The 20,492-nt window shown below is 43.6% G+C and overlaps 1 protein-coding gene and 1 long non-coding RNA gene across 4 annotated transcripts; one reads left to right on the top strand and one right to left on the bottom strand.

Moving 5' to 3' along the window:
• Positions 1–1,741: 1,741 nt before the first annotated feature.
• On the top strand, positions 1,742–12,010 carry LOC119406101 (uncharacterized). 3 transcript variants are annotated; one of them, XR_005186532.2, is made up of 4 exons: positions 1,742–1,917; positions 4,948–5,128; positions 11,665–11,734; positions 11,834–12,010. It is a non-coding gene; the product is annotated as an uncharacterized LOC119406101 (long non-coding RNA). The 3 variants fall into 3 exon arrangements; XR_007417577.1 differs by having other exon boundaries at positions 11,665–11,739; XR_007417576.1 differs by lacking the exon at positions 11,665–11,734.
• A 4,183-nt stretch (positions 12,011–16,193) lies between these two features.
• On the bottom strand, positions 16,194–20,250 carry LOC119406100 (uncharacterized). Its single transcript, XM_049419526.1, has 3 exons — positions 19,888–20,250; positions 17,499–17,565; positions 16,194–16,279 (listed from the first exon to the last, which is right to left on the bottom strand). Exons 1-3 carry the CDS (start codon positions 20,215–20,217, stop codon positions 16,194–16,196), a joined length of 483 nt encoding a protein of 160 aa, XP_049275483.1. The 5' UTR covers positions 20,218–20,250.
• Between the last annotated feature and the right edge of the window lie 242 nt (positions 20,251–20,492).

Here is a 20,492-nt window from a genome sequence, read left to right as displayed (position 1 = left end):
AACAAGTAGAGAGAAATTCTCGGCGAGGCGAGATTTGAACCCCCGTACCCACGATTCGAAGGCGAGCTTTGTAACCACTCGGCTATCCAGGCACTCTAGCAGAGCATAGCATAGGCTTGTATAGTATAGTGTAGCAAAGGGATGAGAAAGGAATCGAGGGTGAGGAAGATGGAAAGGAGGAGGGTAGAAAGCATAGCATAGAAAGAAAGACAAATGGAAACAAAGGGAAGAAACGTGGAAAGAGAATCAAAGAAAAAAAGAATAATAAGTAGAGTGAGAAGGAGATAGAAAGAAAGAGGATGTGAGAACTAGAGAAAGAAAGAAATACATAAAAATAAACAGACAAAAAGGAAAAGGAGAGCAAGCATAGTGATGTACAATATAGTATGGCAAGGGGTGGGAAAGAGAGAGGTGAAAGGGTAAAAGCCTAGCCAAGCCAGGACCAGCAGGTGCCCACCAGCTCTGCTGTAACCCAGCCTTGCGCGACTTTGTGCAAGCTGCGATTTTTTTTTTTTTCATAGAAAGATTACCGTTTTTATGATGTATGTGCTGGTCTTTCTTGGAGGGACATGATTTCAGTAATGTTACTTTGTCACTGTATAATCATACAAGCACTAACGATCTTGTCATGCTTTATTTAGTTCTTCAGGTGTCAAATGATATTCTCTTATGTATGAGTGCATTTACATTATTATGTCTCTTGAAAATAACGTCGACATCCAGCCTTGAAGGATGCGTACACAAGAAGGAATTGCAAGAACACGCACGCTGGGAACATAGAACAATGCTTAGTGAAGCACATAGACGTGCATATACGAAGCCGCCCAGGTTGTGTGCAATTACGTTCTCTTGTGTAAGCGTCCTTGAAGGCTGGGCGTTGTTCCTTCGAACAATTTTAGTTAAATTGTGTAAACTATGTTTATTGTAAAAAATAAAGCACTCTTCATAAGTGAAACATTATGTCTCTGTGATATAATTTTGCTTTCGCGCAGTGCAACTACTAATTTAAAATCTAATTTAATTTATTTAAAGTAACCAGTTGATCACTTAACACCAGCATTGTGTTTGTGTTCTCCATAATACATTGAGCAGGGCTGTAACTAAGGGGGTGTTGAGGGGTACCACCACTTGCTAAAGTTCGCCGTTCTACACACAAACACCCCCCCGCCCCAAAAAAAAAAAATCCTGGGTACGGTCGTGACATTGAGGGCCAATATTTGTGGTTTACAGTAAGTTATGCCTATTTTTGTAGCGTGGTAGCTCGTAATGTTTTTATTGTCATAATCTTTCACAAGCGCGTAAAAGGATTTTTTAGTGAGTCGTATTTTTTTATTTTTGCTTTTGCGGCGACAAGTGGATTAATGAAAAAAAAAGAGGTTCGAGATCGAATTTTTGAACTTCGCGCCGAAATGCCAACTGCCATTGAGCATGACGTCGCAAATTTCAACGACATTTTCCCTCTTTTTCAACGGCCGGTTTCTGCAGATCAAAATATTTCGAGGTCTGAGCAAGGGTGAAAAAGTTAGACCAAGTTCTCTCTGTTCCACACCTTGATTTCAGCCAAATGGCCAAGGAGCATTTTACACAGTAATAATTTTGTCCCCATGGAGAAAAAGTCCTCTTTTTTAGGAATTTATGGTTGGCCTCCGCTAACGAACCGATCAAAAGCGTTCAAAAATCTCGATTTCGGTTTCGGTTTTCTGTGCGTAGCGCCACCTGCTTCCTGCGGCAAGTGCATGGCGGCTTCCTGTTTACATTTTTGAACTCCGCATGCTTTCAACTTCCAAGCTTGACGCTGTTGTTCATGACATTGTGAAAAATATATGGATATATATGGGTGGTGATGATATTTAGCATCATCCGGAAAGTCAAGCATCGATATTTGGTCTACGACAATTTGCCTACTGGTCATCAAAGGTAAGCAAAACGCCACAGCATCCTGCACGGTCTTACGCGGCCCGCGTAGAAAGGCGAATATGTTTTGCTTTCACGGCTACCGCTGTCCTCGCATGTAAAAATGGCACGTGAGCTGCGCAAACACGGACCTGAGAGAACCAGACGACGCGTCGTCTTTACTGTTCTCGTTCGACGAATTTCCGCATTTCGCGATCGATTCATACGAACTAGCGCAGCTTCCTGTCGTTCGTTTCTCTATGTTCACTTTTCGCTGGATTCTGATCGCATTCGTTTGTCCTCATCGTCAGTTGCACAGCGCATAGCATATTGCTTGGTTCGTGCAGGAAGAGCACAGCTTCTGGCTTAATGACCCGCCATCAGATGGGCCCGTGATAGCATAAACTGCCTAAAAATGGCGTTGACATGTGTTCTGCACCGCAAGAAGCCATTGAGAATCGTGCCACTGCAGAGACCTCTCGGCGTCCCACCGGCTGCTGTCGCTACTGTACTGGCGTCAACCATTGCTGTATTCTTCTCGGTGCACCCATGACAGAGACCAACTTCTGTTTACTCAGCACAAGTGCGCAGTTACGACCATGCGGACAGCAGCTGTAGCCGGCGATCTCGAGCGGACATGAACGCGGTGGTTTGAAAAACACAGACGTACATTTAATTTGCTTTATTTTTACCGGTGCATAAATTAGCACGTACGCGTGCACAACTAAAAACGCCGCAAAATAGGGTGGCCTTTACTCATTTATTCACAGTGACACCACAATGGAAACCAAATCAGATTGTTTTCACGAATGAAATTGTCCGCCAAGCGAATATTTAGAGCCTTTAGACAACCTGTAATCACAAGGACCAGGCAAAAATGCATTTGTGCAGAACCGTCTACCTGTTCTATTATTTCTTTTATAAGTTATATAGAAAAATAGGGATTTTCTATGGTCTTGGAGATGTTAGCCTGGTTTATTGGCCTGGCACTGAAGGTACTGGGTGATTACCATGGTATATACATTGATCAACATATGCACAAATGTGCAGTTATGTATACAACCTATCATGATAGTCTAGTGGTCATGGTGCTCAACAGCGGACTCAGAGGTTGCAGGGTCGAATTGGCCGTGACGGCCACATTTTGATGAATAAAAAATGTGAGAGACCTGTGTACTTAGATTTAGGTGCACATTAAACAACACTATAATAATTGTTGGGGTTTTACGTCCCAAAACCACAATATGATTATAAGGGACGTTGTAATTAAGAGATCCAGAAATTTTGACCACCTGATGTTCTTTAACGTGCACCTAATCTAAGTACACAGGCCTCTAGCATTTCGCCTTCATCGAAATGTGGCCGCCGCAACCAGGATTCCATCCTGCGACCCTCAGGTCCGCAGTCGAACACCATAACCACTAGGCTACCGTGGCAGGACGCACGTTAAAGAACACCAGATGATCAACATCTCCGGAGCCCTCATAATCACAGTCAGAGTCTTTATTTCAGACATGCATACAAAAAAATACATGACTGAGGAGGAGGGAAAGGAAGCCGCACAGTCGCGGCTTGACGTTCGCTTTCCCCCGTAAACATCGGTACTGCGGTATGCACGAAAACAGAAATAGCACAGGCTAATGTTATAGCAGAAAAAACACGGTGCACAATAAAATGCGTAATACTACAAATACATTATATCTCCAGATATATTCAAATAAAGTTGCGTACACAAAATATAATTAAGGTGGTGGGTAAATGCACACATTAACGGAATAAGTTTCGAAGAGAGTTAAAGGAATGTTCGCGTATCGAGGTTTGAGAAAATCCAAACTTGTTAAGCAAAGAAGGCAGGGCTTGAAAGCCGTAGTTAGTACATGGGTGAGGCACAGACCAGTACTCGTGGTGCCTTGTAAGGTAGTAAAGAATGTTGGTGTGGAGGTTAGCGACTTCACATAAGAACAATATGCCGTGTTCAATCTGTGATTTGTAGAGCTGTAAAAGACGATGATGGTACTACTGCACTCAGTATGAGCTACATCACGCGAGCACATGGCCGAATGCTCTGCAATGTTGTACAGTGGCGCCGATTATGGCATATGTTCGAGTTATCAGGAGAGAGTTTGGCTGTCCCGGCGAGCGTGCATCCCCTCCACTTGCTTTCACCCTCGCCCTCGTTTTGCCCTGAGGTGATATCACCTTCGAAAATGATAACTTTGAGGGTGAAAGCAAGCAAGGGTGGGGGCGATGCGTGCTCGCACGAGCAGCCAAACTCTCTCCCGATTACTCGAAAGTACACTGTGATCGGCGCCGCTGTACAAGCTTGCAGAGCACTCTGCCGCGCAATAGTACATGTTGGTTAAAGGGGTACTGACACCTTTTTTCGAAGGCGAATTTACTCTGCTATACAAATCTCCTGTATGCATAGATGGCTCTGAGCAAGTGTGAAGCTCAGCAAATGCCGATAAGGTATTTTAATTTGATATTAAAGTTAATTTTTCCATGGCACACCTACTGACATCGACATTAGCTTGACATCAGGCTGCAGTACAAATTCCGGTGACTTCACGCAGCAGTCTGGCTAGTTGTGATGACGTTAGGTACCAAAATTTCCAAGATGGCCGCTTGTGCGTCACCAATGGAGCCATGGTGCGTAGCGACCGTGGAAATGTCACTATATATTGTGCAAGCATGTGACAAGAAGCTCATACTGTGTTGTGACGTCAGGGTACAGTACGAACTGAAACTAGCTTTTAAAAACATACTGTAATTACTTTTTCAGGGCGCACTCGCGCTTAGCACCACCTTTTCTAGGCTCTTGAGGGCTTGACCCTTCATTTGACGCCAAAAAAACGACAACTGAAAATATTCGTGTCAGTACCCCTTTAAGTGCATGATATGATAGGTGGTAAACAGTGGTTCAGAGTGCATTCTGTAAGGCACGTCAGCAATCGCTCTAAGCGCACATTTCTGCATTGAAATTAGTTTACTAATATTTGTTTTTGTTGAACTTCCCCATACCAATATGCAGTATTTTAACTGTGATTCAAACAGGGCTCGGTACAACGTAAGCTTTGCCTTTTTCTGGCAATAGATGCTGGAATTTTTTCAAAACGCCAACTACACGTGCAAGCTTACTTTGAAGATGTTCTTTGTGACTATCCCATAGCATGAATTCATTAAAGTAGACTCCAAGCATTCTGTGTTAGTAATTTCTATGGCATTCCCTCCTAAGGTAAGTGTGGCTCTGACAGAAATAGCTTGATTTTTTGCTCTGAAAAATGTTGCTTTAGTTTTACTGGAGTTAATAAGAAGGTAATTTTTAAAAGACCAAGTATGTAACTTATTTAGGACGATATTGGCCCTATTTACTAAATCATCTGCATTTGAACCCGATAAAAATAAGCTCGTGTCCATCTGCGTACATAATATATTGGACACTAGTGTCTATTTCTATCAAATCATTAGTATAAATAATGAACAGCAAAGGACCAAGCAGGCTACCCTGAGGAACACCATGTTCTACTTTATTACAGGACAAGTGGTGGTTGTCGATAGGCACATACTGAGTACGATTACGCAAATACCTCGATATTAAATCCAAAGAAATACCTCGGACACCATAAGCTAGAAGTTTTAAAAAGAAGGGTTTTATGATTAATTCTATCGAACGCTTTTGAAAAATCTATAAATATCCCTAAAGTAATTAGTTTCATTTCTATATTATGAAAAATAAGTTCTTTTTGTTTGAGCAACGCAAATTCCATAGATCTTTCCCTGAACCCAAACTGTGTACTGGTTATTAGCCCATATTTTTAGAAAAATTTTGAAATACACACATAAATAACTCGCTCTAATCCCTTGGAAAAAATTGGTAGAATGGATATGGGCCTATAATTACCGAGGATTTCGTTAGCACCTCCCTTATGGAGAATAATCACTTTCACCTTTTTCATTTCTGATGGAAATGTACCAGTGCTGAGGGACAAGTTATAAATATCAGTTAGGAAGGGACAAATGACATCAAGGACATGTAACACAGGTCAGACCAAAAGCGTCTGCGCATTTTCTGATTTTCATACGTCTGAAAGCGGCTGATGCTTCATCGCTATCGCACTCGATAAGTGCCAAGGTGTCCTGTGCTCGGTTTTTCACGTAATCACTTCATGCTCACTTTGAACAAGGGATGCAAAGTAGTCATTGAACTTGTCGGTTAGGTCTTTCCCAACATAGCTGATACTATCAATTGTAAAAGAAGCAGGTGAGCACGTTCGTTCCGATTTTAGCAAAATGTTTAATCTATTCCAGAGAATCTTTTGATCACTAATGCCTGAAAATAAGCGAATGTGATACCCTTTTTTAGATTTTCTTAATGTGCCATTCAAATTATTGCGAAATTTTTTAAAAGCTACGAAATCGGGGTGTTCGCAACTGTGTAAAAACTTCTGATATAAGTTGTTTTTCTTGGAAATCATTTTAAGGATGCGAGACGTCATCCAAGGCTTACGGGCCTTCTTTGGTTTTTTCGTAACCCTGTATGGGAATGCCTTGCTGTAAAACATTGTGAAGTGTTTTAAAAAAAAGTTAAATGCCTCATCTGCAGTCATGTGGCTGTACAGTGGCGTCCAATCAAAATTTAATATCATGCAACGAAATTCTTCTAATGAGCTGACGTTAATATTTTGTGTCCGAAATAATGGGTCATAAGTAATTTTGTTAGAAACCAAAGAGACGTTGCTCAACAGAAACACGGGGAGGTGCTCTGTTAATAATCCTTGCAGAAACACATTCAGTGGATTCATTAGTGATTATCAAGTCAAGTGCAGTTGCAGACGACGAGGTAACATGGGTCGGTACAGTGATAACATTTCGGAGAAGATAAGACTCAATCAGAAGCAACAACTGCGTGCGTCCTGGAGAATTCTCAAGAATATTAATATTCAGATCACCACCAAGGAAAATAGTATACTGGCACTGACACGCAAATTAAAAAACACTTTCAATATAAGCAAAGAAATCTTCAATGCGACCACACGGGGGCAAACAAAGAAAAGTATTTTTCCAGAAAGCACAGACAGAACTTCATAATCAGGTATAACAGCGCATAAATGTTCGATCCTATCCGAATGCATGTGCTTTAGCAACAGCAAACATATACCTCCACCACGTTTACCAACGCGATGCAAATAAAAAGAATCACAGTTTTCAAGAGCGAAAGAATCATTCTCTAACATCCAAGTTTTGGTCAACATTATTGCATTAAATTTGAAACTGAATTCGCAAAGAAACATTTCTAAAAGATCTTCTTTACCGCGGATCGATTGAATGTTAATGTGCAGCATTGATAATGTAGATTTAGTAACAAGTTTGCCAATGTTATTAGGGGAAACATACGGGGAATCCATCGTGGATTAGGTAGTGTACAAATGGAATTATAGCATTACACGGCTAGTCGCGTCGTTACACGGCCAGTCGCGTCAAATCCTCTGCACGTTGGATAACATGAGCCTGTTCCCTGTCAGCTTTCCGCATATAAATTTGCCATCGTGGTGCCATGCATATTTAAAGTCATTGCGATCTGCCCATTGCTTCGCAGACTGCAGCAAAATCCAGTTGTGTTGTGTCATGTTCTCGGTGATTGACACATCGCGGTTTTGGGGCTCAACACCCCAATTATTATTATACACAGGCGTTATTCTTAATGCTTCGTTGAGGCCTGTCGTCCTTAGGAACACCAGCAGTGTTTTCGTATTGCATAGCACATGTGTGGTACTTTGCCACAGGCTAGGAATCGCCTCAGCTTGAAGCCTGGCCGATGTTGCAAACACTGTGCTTCCTTAGATTCAGTTGCTCTAGCTGTAGCAGTGGCAATCATGAAGCATGTGTTTCAGATCTTCCCGAGAATCGCATGTAGATGTGAATCTCGGGAATACCTGAATGCGCGTATCGTGCCTGCTTTATCCTAGTGGTGTATAAAAGCTACAAGATAGGTCTATGTTGTGCAGTGGTCCGTACTGGCTGTCTATGTCACCCTATAAAGATCACTGCAGATGCCAAGCAGATCGCTAAGTTGCCGCATTCTTTCAGAAAGGCATAGCAATTGTCTATGAGATAGTGTCAAATGCTCCTCTGGCAGCAGAATCATCATTAAAGGGACACTAAAGTGAAACAGTGAATCGGTTTATTTATATTGATAAATTGTACTCTGAGGACTCTAATGTCGTTAATTTAACCATCATAGGTTGATTAAGAGAGGAGAAAATAAAGGTCAAAGTTTCATTTTTAAATTTCGTTCCGAAATCTCCGCATGTGACGTCAAATTGTATTTTTCATATTTTGGCGACATTGGCACAACGAAATTTCCTGAAACTTGGTATATTAAATCTATGTCCCTCTTAGAGGACACTGTGCTTCATATTTACTGATTAGAAACCACGTAGGACCTAGTAGACGCCGCCAAAATCTATCAAGTCAAGCCGAATGGTACGGGAATTTCTAGGTGGCGTCGCCATCTTCATTTGCTCTTTTCACATTTCCTTGTTTACAAAGCGTCTTCTTGCGGGAAGCATGGTCATTTTGGAATTGTGAAAGAGTAATTTACTACTATGAGAAAAACTGTTTGTCTCTTTAGTATCCCCCTTGCATACTGCAACGAGCTGGGGACCACTGAAGTACAACGCTGTAGTGAAGATTTTTAGCATTATTGCCTAGGCACCTATGTCGAGGACTACTTGTTCTTGTGTGCACGACAACTTCCTAGAGTGCAGTGCTGCTCATGAATCTGACAATATCACCCTAGATTTGGGTCTCGGATCTATTATACAAGTGTGCTGCACCATGTAATCACGTCTGTTCATCATGTGTCCTAATACATTAAATGCAGACCATGTCCCGCATTCATCAAGGCAAGCAATAAAAAAGCACAAAGGTTGGAGGTTTAGGTAAGGACTAATCATATTATTCGTACAACATTAAAGGGGTACCCAAATGCCTTCCCCATGGCTACTGATGTGTAAAGGCTCATTCACACCTGCAACTAGCACCAGTCACGCAACAATTTGCAAATGGCGACCAAAAACGACTCTAGGTAATCAATGTCTACATCTGCGTGCGACTTATACCTATTGCCACACAGAATTCACGTCTGCTTGCATTGCCATTGCCCATTAAAATAAGCTGACATTCTGTTCCTGCACATTTGATCGGCTCAGAAGTTTGCAACTGCACTGAAAAATTGAGCATCGAGCGAATGAGTCAAAGCAGACGCTTGGCGACCAAAGCAGCCATTTGTTTGCGACTAACTTGGTCGCACAACCGTTGTTAGTTGCACGTGTAAATGAGTGTTAACATAGCAGGCCATATTTTCACATTGCCGAATTGACCCATGTGCATTATCAATTTCTTTCTGGCAGTCCTTTTTACCTGGCTAACCACTGTCTTAGCATGATAACTTGACATGGTATGTGTCTCCATGCATTGGAACTTTCTTTAATATTGTTGCCAACTCCATGGAGAAGTAGCCTTGTTTAAAACATTCAAGTTCATGAGCATCCGTGAATAGTGCTGTACGTTCTCAAACGTTGAAAAATGCTAGCGATTGTGCTGAATTGTGTGGCAAGTCCTGCATAAATATTTGACACATTTGCCCTGTAGATTAGCATGAAATTGTTGTGTTCTCTGCTATTGCTGTGGTCTGGTGTGTGCTCTTGTAGCTGTGTAGGAATCGCATGCGATGCAAGAATGGTGGAAACACGAGGTCGGCTAGTGATGGTACATGTTTGCACATAAGGTTCCTAAGTCACATCACATTCTCTCTCTTTTTTTTTTGGCCTGGAAATAAGTCTCCACAAGCCTATGTCAAGGCTGTCCGCAACTCCCACTATTCAATGACTTAGTCAATGAATCAATTCCTGGACCCAGCCTCATAACCTTCCAGTGTGGAGCTCCTTATACTATTCAGTGAGCATCTGCAGAACACTAATAGCCTATCTAATGAAATTAACTGGTCATCAGAAGCCTAGGCCACCTACTGATAATTGTCTATTTCACATGTAAAAAGAACAATTATTACATCCAGTCACAATTATCAATCGTTTCGCATCTACAGGTGTGACCTAAAGGCCCTCCATGCGCTTTCCGCCGGCTAGGTTATGTAGTGCCAACTCATCCTCCCCCTCTCCCTTTACATTGGTACCCCACCCAGCGGAAGCCGAAGTGCTGCAATTATGTTTCTGCTGCTTTTCCGGTTGGTGCACCCACCCCATGCCCGCCCATGCCCTCGCAACGCAGAAACACCGAGCAAAAACTCACTCGGCGGCACAAAGTTCTGAGACGAACCACAAAACAACACTTGCGAAACTGAGAAGGAAATTGTATTTGCTTTCTCGCGTGTGCACATTCGCGTGCAGAAACAAGATGGAAGGAAAAAGCAGAAAGAAATGGCTCAATAACTTCCTTCCGGGAGCTCCGAAACCAGAAATGGGCGGCGGCAACGAAACAATGGATAGTGCTATTTAAAAAAAACAGCAGCAAACGCGATGGAGGGGCTTTAGTGTGACCTAGTTGGTTTGGTATCGTGCTTTCACTCCAAGATGGTACATTTGAAATGCAAGACAGCAAAATTAAGCAATTGGGTATTGATTTATTTCTAGAACCGATCGAAACAGTACCACACAAAAACCATTTAAAAGCAACATTCCATGGAAAGCAACTTCCCAACTTGCTTAAAAAAGATTTTAATGTGCTCACATGTTCGCAATCACGACAAGAAGCTTCAGAAAGAAATTCCACACACTTCCGAAGGCGCAGTGTCATGCTCCTGGTGTGACATATCTGTAATTACTGCTGACGCATGTATAACAGCCAAATCCAACTTCTACTCCTGGATACCGGCTATTTAGATGTTAATTGCAATGTAGCTTTGGAGTACTTGGTGACATTAATGCACAGACTGGAAATTGTTAAGAGTAGGCTCGACCATACAATCAGTAGCAAACAACTGCATTTTTCTCAGTTCTGCTGTGGACTTGCCTTTTTTAGAAAGAAAATGCCACATATGATCCATGCCATGTGCAGTATGAGGGTTCTTGCTCTCATGTGATCACACACTTGAATAGATGGGCATTCCTTATACAGCTGAACCCCTTTATAAGAAACACACACCTGGGAATAGTTGTTATTTCTCATATAAAGTGTCTCTTATAAGCAGGGTACAATGTTCTCATTTTCTGATCAACCCCTATTTTGATGTTGGGCACAGTGGTGTCTTTTACAAAGGGGTTCAAGTGTAATCGCCAAAACTGATGATCATCATGTGCATCGTATTTGGGAACTCCAAACTAATTTTGACCACATGGTATCACATGGACCACATGGTTCGTCAACGTGCACCTAAATCGAAGTGCACGGGTGTTGTTGCAACGTCAAGCTTAGCAGCATGACACCTTATCTTCCAAGCTACCAAGGGGCATGACATAACTTAGTGACACTTGTTGGTGGGCTAGTCATTTTGTACTGCTTAAACAAACCACAATACAATCGTGATTTAGAGAATAAAAAAAAAGGAATCGGGAGGGGAACAAGCAATGAGAGTGCTTCTCTTTCTCTAGCTTGTTCTCCTCCGAACTCTTTCTTTTTTTAAGTGCTAAGTCACCATAGTATTACGGCGGTCTGTTTAGACAGTGATGATTGACTAACATGTAAACGCACACATAAACAGTAGCGGAATGAGCAATGATGATCGAGTAAAATGAGGAGACTGTTGATATGCAGGCTGCTGGAAAAATTGCTTTCACTGGTGGATCTGATGATGGTCCTCATTTCTGTGGCTGGCACATGAAGAGTAAGGTTGTGTACTGTTCTATCTACCACAGCTGAACAAGCTTGCACCAGAGCGCGTGCATGGTCATTTTTACATGAAAGTGTCTGTTCACCTTTCCAGCTTGCAGATATTGAACAGCTGATGGTGCGACAAGAATCCCAGTATCTTCCTTGCTGTACATTTTGAAACAATTCTTGAACATACAATTTCCGTCGTGAAGTGGTACATCCTTTGGTCATCCTACTGTGTTGCTCCTGAAATGCCAATAAAGATTACAATGTAGAAAATTTGCTTTGTTTTTTTTTATTTGAAGACATCATTCAAAGTGCATGTCCAGGCTCTAAAATTCATATTGACCGAGCATACTTACTGAACCAAGGTGCCCAAGACCAATTAAGAACTTACAATTTAAAGCCATAATCAGAAGAAGCATTCTAAAAAACTTGGAGGATGCTTGAGTTATGCCTTCAAGAGAACGCGATAGCGTAATCGAGGCCCGTGCGCATTGCCTTCAACCGTGCCGCAAGGAAAGGATTGTCTGTGCGGGTAACATTGGCTGTTTCAAACTATGCTAGAATGCCTACTTTGCAAGTACAGTTGCGAAGTGCCCACTACGCCATAATTCTTCCTTTTGCAAATCAGCAAAGTACCCACTGTGTACATATGGAGGTGTGCGTAAGGTGCCACACACACCTGCCCAACTGCACACTTTGTAATGGGTGGGAAGTTTTAGACCACCATTGCACCATCCTCATGTTTTGACACCAGGTGCGATTCTATGATTCTGTCACGCAATATTACATGCGTTAAGGAGACTCCAACTACTTGACATTTCTGTAGCGTTTTTTACGAAGCAGTTTCAAGCACTGACGTGGCTCCGTGATAGGACACCTGCTTGCCGCACAGAAGGCCTGGGTTCGATCCTCATTTGGACCGAAGATTTTTTTATTATTTATTTAATTGCATCTATCTCGAATTTTCGCACACGGACAACGCTAATTTTTCGGTCACCACCAACGATGCTGACGCCAGAATTTCTGCAATACAAGCTCTTTAATACTATTGCGTTAAAACTATTTCCCAAGGCTGTGAAATAAAACCATGTTTTACGTCAACTTTGACAATAGCAGTATGCCTGGGCATATAGTGCATGTTGACTTTGGGCAGCAGCTTGTTATCCGGAGTTTTTAGCAAATTTTTAACATTAATTTTTATTCATGTGACCGTTCAGTGACAATGCCCATATGTATAGCATAATAGGGTTTATGTATAGCATATGTATAGCATAATAGGAGAACAATGGATGCCCCACAGCGGTGTGGTTACAGATGTTGGCAGCCAGCCACTTTTGTGTTTTGAAAAATGCTGAAGCAAGGAAATACATTTTTTTCCAACAAGATCTGTGCACTGATTGATTGTGCCACTTAAAGGTCCCATTCTTGCACATACATAGGTACCTTTGACCATGTATTGGACATAGCCTTGGACACATTTTAATATGGTTTCAAACTAAGCACGAGTGCCTGAGTTAGCAACACCTTGTGACATCATCATTGGTACGATGCATTTAGTGGCTGCTCAAGCTCACTGTGACAGTTCACCTGTTCTGCGAGTATACACTCTAAGAAAAAATCGAGTATTTGGGGAGTATTTCTGCCACACAACTATAATCGTCATCTGGCTTGCTCACGTTTTCTTTCTTGAAAATCTGGCTTTCGTCACTCTCCTGTTAAGAATGCTATGCCACACTGATAACGCACGTGCCGTTCGTGACCGGGAAGTGCCGGGACCGCGGTGATAGCACGAGGTGGATGACGATTATAGTTGCGTGACGGAAATACTCCCCAAATACTTGATTTTCTCTTAGAGTGTAGTCGATGTCAATGACAGACACGTCACAGCGCACACTGGCGCATGCCATGGGCTATCGTCATTCACCTCCCTTGCTTTGTTCTGGGGCTGCTTTCTAGATGGTTCTGGCTGCTTACGCCAGCGGTATTTTAAACACTGCTAAAAATAAATGAACTGGACAACACAGGAAGACCAGACCAGACGTCAACAGAACTGCTTATTCTGCAGTGTCCGCCTCAGCTCAAAACACAAAGAAGAATAGAGATGATGATGGCTATGTACAAGTGAGAACTAATTTCCCCCCTCTTCGAAGCGGCCAGCCTGGCCACAGCTCAAAGATCGGCTGAACGAGTAATAAAAGGCTTGATGTGGGGGACGTGAACAATTTCCGTGCTACGACAGCGGTGGTCAGTGATGGACTGAAGTGGGGTGACGAGATAGTTCACTGGGGAAGTTTGTCGCAGAACGGTGTATGGGCCAATGTACTGGTGAAGAAATTTCTCGCAAAGTCCCGATGTTCGAACAGGGGCCCATAGTAAGACATCATCTTTGGCATGAAAGGCCATGTCACATTGTTTACTATTGCAGCGATGTTTGTGTTCCTCTTGAGTAGCTTCCGTGTTTCGACGAGCAATTCTACTTAGGACTACCTGTCCTAAGTAGACGTACTCCTTTACAACTTCCAGTGTCTCGCCACCTATCGCAAAGCGCTGTTCTCTGCCGAGATTGTTCCACATTACTTTAGTTTTATGCATATCAATTTTCAGACCTACTCTTCTACTTTCCGTATCCAGTTCAGTAGTCGTGAGCTGTAATTCGTCTCCCGCGTTACTCATCAATGCAATGTCATGAGCGAATCGCAGGTTACTGAGATACTCTCCATTAGCTCTTATCCCTAATTCTTCCCAATCTAGGGCCCTGAAAACCTCCTGTAAACACGCGGTGAATAGCATTGGAGAGATCGTGTCTCCCTGCCGTACGCCCTTCTTTATTGGGATTCTGTCGCTGTCTTTATGGAGGACTATAGTGGCTGTGGATCCGCTGTAGATTTCTTCCATTACGTTTATATAGGCTTCGTCGATGCTTTGATTCCGCAGTGCCTGCATGACTGCTGATGTCTCCACCGAATCAAATGCCTTCTCGTAATCTATGACGGCTGTGTATAGAGGTTGGTTGTATTCCGCGCATTTCTCTATCCCCTGATTGATAGTATGAATATGGTCTGTTGTTGAGAAGCCTGTACAAAATCCTGCCTGGTCCTTTGGTTGATTGAACTCTAATGTCGTATTAATTCTGTTAGCAATTACTTTTGTAAATAGCTTGTAGACAACGGACAGTAATCTTGGAAAAATGCCAACATCATCTTGATTCATAAGAAAGGGGACGTCAGGGACATGAAAAATTACAGGACCTACACTGATTGATGATCGTTCTCAAATACTTTTTGTTTGTCCGCATGCCTTTGCAGATTGTCGCCCTACAGGAGAATAAAATAAGGACGGCTGGTCGTGTGCTGGCACGTGGTGGAGCAGATCTCAACCACTCCGCACACTTGGTCTCTGTTGCCAACAGCGCACTCAATGGAGCTCGACCTGTCGAGTGCGTTGCGGCTGCCAGCGATGGCACTATACGAGTTGAGGAGGCAAAGCAGTGGCAAGAAGAAGAGTATAACTATAATTGCCCGTAGCTGCCTTGATACACGGTGCGTCGTTTAATTCGTGGTGCGAATGATTTGATGATGCTGTAACCTGAACGCCGACAAAATTTCAAAAACCGTTTCAGGGTACCTTTACAGTCAAGTGTGGCTCTTATCCCATTCGAAATTATCTTAGTGAATATTTTGTACAATGCTGAGGTTGATCTGTCTGTAGTTATTCAAGTCTCCCTTTTTTGTATCAGTAAAATATTGGTGTTTTTCCAACTCTCTGGTACATACATTCCAATTCTTGCATCTTGCCGTATGACCGTGGTATCATTGTGGCGTCACTCTCGGCGCACCCGTGAAAAAGACGGCGGCCGAATCATCCGCTTGAGCACTGCAGACAAGCGTGATTCAGACTGTACGACAGTACCAATAATCGCGAAGTTGACAACTAAACATCGCCCACCGCACCGTTAGAATAAAACGCTAAGTCGCTTCTTTAGCTGTTTCTTGTTTACAAATACCAGGTCTTCATATGCTCCCGTCGCCCAACAGAATTATACGATTTATCACCGCAGGGCAAGGTATGTAAGAATTTACCTTGAATTAGCGAAAGTGAGCGCATTTCCTACCAGTTGATCAGACAACATCCGTAGTGGTAATCACTTAGGCCAAGAGGAAAATTGGACGAGTTGGTGCAAGTTAACCATGTCGAACTGTAGTGCATGAAAACTCACGATCGGTACTCACTCGCGCAGCAAACATTTCCTGCTCGCGCAGCGATCGTTGGTGAGCCTCTTGTCCCCCAGTTCGAAATGTTTATCACGCTCCGAATCCACATCGTAAGAACGACAGCATATTGTCACACTTTCTGGTATGTAATTGATAGACTTTCACTTTCACTTTCACTTTATTTCCTTAAAGGCCCCGAGTGGGGGCATTACATAAGGGGTGGGTGTACAGTAAGGGTGCATGATACATGACCATTCAGGATGAGAAGTGCAATTTTACAGCATCAATGAAAGCATCTGGGTTGGCGGTGGCAACGATGGCGTGGGGAAGGCCGTTCCAGTCTACAATGGTGCGTGGGAAAAAAGAAGACGAGAAGGTGAGAGTACGGGTTTGAGGACGAGCAACACTTAAGCAATGACCTGTACGAAGGGATATGCGAGCAGGCGGTGAGATGTAAGGTGGCTGATTGAGTGGACTGTGGTACATTTTGTGAAACAGGGATAGGCTGGCAGTGCGACGGCGGCAGGAAAGGGCGGGCAGGCCGGTTTCCGCCTTTAGCGAGGATACACTAACGTTATACGAATATGATGAGTGGATGAACCTGACGGCGCGGTTCTGCAACATTTCTAATGCGTCAATGAGATAAGATTGATGAGGATTCCAGATTGCGGAAGCGTACTCAAGTTTTGGACGAATTAAAGACTTGTAGGCGATAAGTTTAACGTGAGGAGGAGAGCTTCGTAAATGACGTCTGAGAAAGCCTAGGGTTCTGTTACTGGATGAGATGATGTTAGACACATGTGGAAACCAATTGAGATCTTTGGAGATAGTTACACCGAGATATTTGAAGGTACTAACAGATTCAATAGGAGTGCTAGCAATTTTGTACGGATAAAGGAGAGGGCTTCGCGAGCGGGTGACGGACATTACTTTACATTTACTGGGATTCAGGACCATAAGCCAGCGATCGCACCAATTGAGGATTTTAGTTAAACTGCTCTGCAGCTCGGCCTGGTCGGAGGTATTTCTTATTGACTGGTAAATAACACAATCGTCTGCGAACATACGAATAGAGCAAGTAACTTCCAAAGGTAGATCATTGATATATATCAGGAACAATAGGGGACCCAGAACGGAGCCCTGGGGGACGCCGGAGGATACAGGGACGGGGCTAGAAGCTGTGTTATTGATGCGCACACACTGAGACCGATTGGTAAGGAATTCTTTCTTTAACCCATTGTATGACATCTGGATGCAAGCCTAAATGGGAAAGTTTTAACAGCAGGCGTTGATGTGGTACCTTGTCAAAGGCTTTAGCATAGTCAAGGAATATTGCGTCTACCTGTATGTTAGAGTCCATGTTTAAATGCAGATCATGAAGAAAAAGAGCGAGCTGTGTTTCGCAGGACAGACCCTTGCGAAAACCATGCTGCGATGAATGGAAAAAACTGCTGGAATCGAGGAAGTTCATGATATTAGTGTAAATGATATGTTCCATGATTTTACACGGTATGCTGGTTATGGAGATGGGCCGGTAGTTTAATGGTGAAACTCTGTTACCTGACTTGTAGACGGGAACGACCTTGCCCACCTTCCATTCGTTTGGTAGAGTGGCTGATGATAGAGACTGCGAGAACAACAAGGTTAAAAGTGCGGCAGAAATATGCTTAGTGTTTTTTAACAGTTTAGAAGTGATGTCATCAACACCTGCGGACGACGATACCTTTAGTTTTTCAATCAATGATGCGACGCCTTCAGCCGAGAAATTTATAGCCGGCATTATTGACATGGTAGGGGCAGAACACTCAGGTAGAGGGGCGTCTGGTTCGGCTGTGAAAACGGACGAAAAAGCGGCGTTAAATGTATTAGCGCACTCAGAATCTGAAAGAATATCACCCTGATCAGTATAGATACGGATAGTGCGGTTGGGCTGAGGGTTAAGTGTCTGCCAGAATTTACGGGGGTTATCGGTTATCATGCGGGGAAGGTCCGAGTGAAAAAAGGAATGTTTACGTTGACGAACTGCTGCGAGATATGCGCGTTCAGCTTGATAGTATCTGTCCCACGAGTCGGCATTTGGTTTAAACTTCGCAGTACGAAAGAGCCGCTTCTTTTTGTTCTCAAGTGTTTTCAGGGTTTTGGTGTACCACGGCTTATGACGACTGGAAGGAATAGTGGTGAGTGGAATATATTTATCGGCTAAAACATTAATCTTGTCCTGAAATAATGACCAGTTTTGTTGCACAGAGTGATTGTCAAATGTCGACTCGTAGGACTGATAAAATTCATGCAGTTCGTCGTTTATGGCCGAGTAGTTACCTTTGTTGTAGAGGCGGATTTTTTTTGCTGGTGAATGGTGCAAAGGTGGTTTGAGGGAAAATGTGGCATGAATTACTTTATGGTCGCTTATTTCTTTAAGGTAACTAATTGATGACATGTATTCGGGATGAGATGTCAGAATAAGGTCAAGCGTGTTGGCACAATCTTGCGTGACACGAGTTGGTTCTTTTATCAGTTGGGTCAGATTATGGTTAAGGCAGAAGTCCAGAAATTCAGCAGCTTCCGAGTTCCCTGTAGCTAACTGCGTAGTAGACCAATCAATATTGGGGTAATTAAAGTCACCGAAAAGCAAGATGCATGCGTTAGGGTGCCTCTTGGCTAAGTCACTCAGAATATTGTTAAGTTTGCTGGGAAAATCGGGATGATGAGTAGGGGGCCTGTAGCACACGCCAAGAATAATAGATGAAGGTTCCGTACGAGAGATTAGCCACAGAATTTCGAGGTCACTTGATATATTGATAGGGCAACAGGATAATTCAGTACGAACGGCGATTAATACCCCACCCCCTCTACCACCGTGCCTGTCTTTTCGAAATATATCAAAGTTGGGAAAGTTGTTCGAAATTTCAGCATCTGCGATGTCACTGGAAAGCCATGTTTCGGTTAGTACAAGTACATTACTATCAGATGATGACACCAGATTCGACACTACTTCACGTTTTGGAAGGAAGCTGCGAATGTTAGTGAAGATAACAGAGATTGAAACGGTGGCACGGGGCAGGCGAGTGGGATGGCTGCGCGGTTGACGGGCGTGACGAGATAGCTATAGTTGTTCTTGCACGCTTTGTGAAGCTTCATCAAAGAAGAAGCGACGTGGGCCGATGTGTAGCGTTTTGTATCGAAGTGAGTAAGGCACGGACTTGACTTTAGCAAAGGCGACAAGGTGTTTACGTGCGTTTTGTACCCGCTGGGAAAAATCCTCCCCAATGCTGTATGTGGTACCTTTCAACTTACGAGCGTTAGTAAGGATCGCCTCTTTTGTCTTAAAGGCACAAAATCTGACAATGATGGGACGATTACGGCCAGAGTTATGGCGACCCAGGCGATGCGCTCTCTCTATTTCTTTTGTGTCGACTGTTAAATTTAGGTGCTCGGAACAAAGTTGAATGATCGCTTCTTCGGGGTGCGCACGCGATTCAGATGAAGAATCGGGAATACCATAAAATATCAGGTTGTTACGACGGGACCGATTTTCGGCGTCATCAAAACGGCTTTCTAAGTTAGAAACACGATACACAGTTCCGGCGTTGTCAGTCTGTACGGTTACAAGCTGCTGCCGCAAGTGCTCGATGTGTTCACAACTGGCTTCAACAGAAGCCACACGCTTAGCAAGCTCGGCGATAGTGCTATTCGTGGTAACAAGTTGTGCCTTAATGTCTTTAATTTCCGTAATGACAGTTGCTTGACCGGCAGTTAGCTTACGCAGCTCGGCAAGAATCGCCGCATTATCTGGCCCGGGGTTCGACTCGATATCACCCGCGACTAGCAGCAAGGAACGCACAACAGCTCCACACTCACAACAAGTAGCAAACAGGCGCTGCGGGCTCGGCAGCTGGAGTAAAAAGTAATTGCTCGACTTGTTTGCGTATAGGCTGTATGAAGGACCAACCTGCATGATGAAGTGCAGAGGGTTAGTGGTCACTCTCGCAGAACAGCTGCCGAGCCCACAAGGCGATGCCGACGGGGGCGGTGGCTTTATAGCTTGGGGAGCAATTGATGTCGTTGACGGTGAGGCCTTCCAAGCTGTGCCGAGGACCAAGTACTGAGATAGTGGCATAGCTTGCAGCGTTGAATCCTGAGTACTGTCCAGCCAAGTCCCACGTGTCGAAAGCTGTGCAGGTCCACGGGACGGTAGCGCGCGCACCAGAGATGCGCACGTTGATGATCCAGACAGCGCAGGAAAGAACATCAGAGCGATGGCATGACGAATAACCTGCATGATGAAGTGCAGAGGGTTAGTGGTCACTCTCGCAGAACAGCTGCCGAGCCCACCGAGCCCACCATAGACTCGGCATTTCTAGCTTACAGAGACAAAGCTCGCAATAATGGAGACCACTACTTACTCAATTGTGGCAAGGCAGCGCAATGCAGCATCCTCGCCTTCGACGTCCAGGTCATGGATGTTGTTCGAGGCAGCCACGACGAAGTCGCTACGGAGCACCGGTTCGCGTACTACGTTGTCGAAACGAAAGCTGCCCGACTCGCGGTCATCGT

The sequence above is a fragment of the Rhipicephalus sanguineus genome, chromosome 9 (assembly GCF_013339695.2).
Source record: "Rhipicephalus sanguineus isolate Rsan-2018 chromosome 9, BIME_Rsan_1.4, whole genome shotgun sequence".
NCBI lineage: Eukaryota > Metazoa > Arthropoda > Arachnida > Ixodida > Ixodidae > Rhipicephalus > Rhipicephalus sanguineus.
The sequence above is the reverse complement of the archived record's forward strand: the minus strand, read 5'-3'. Positions and strand labels throughout refer to the sequence as shown.

Bases quoted from the DNA above. Each gene is read 5' to 3' on its own strand.
- LOC119406100 (XM_049419526.1), bottom strand. From the start codon at position 20,217: ATGCAGGTTATTCGTCATGCCATCGCTCTGATGTTCTTTCCTGCGCTG. The intron at 17,566-19,887 runs GTTGGTCCTTCA...TTGTTCTCGCAG, and splicing joins CTCTGCACTTCATCATGCAG to TCTCTATCATCAGCCACTCT. The intron at 16,280-17,498 runs GTAACAGAGTTT...GCACCATTGTAG, and splicing joins CGTTCCCGTCTACAAGTCAG to ACTGGAACGGCCTTCCCCAC.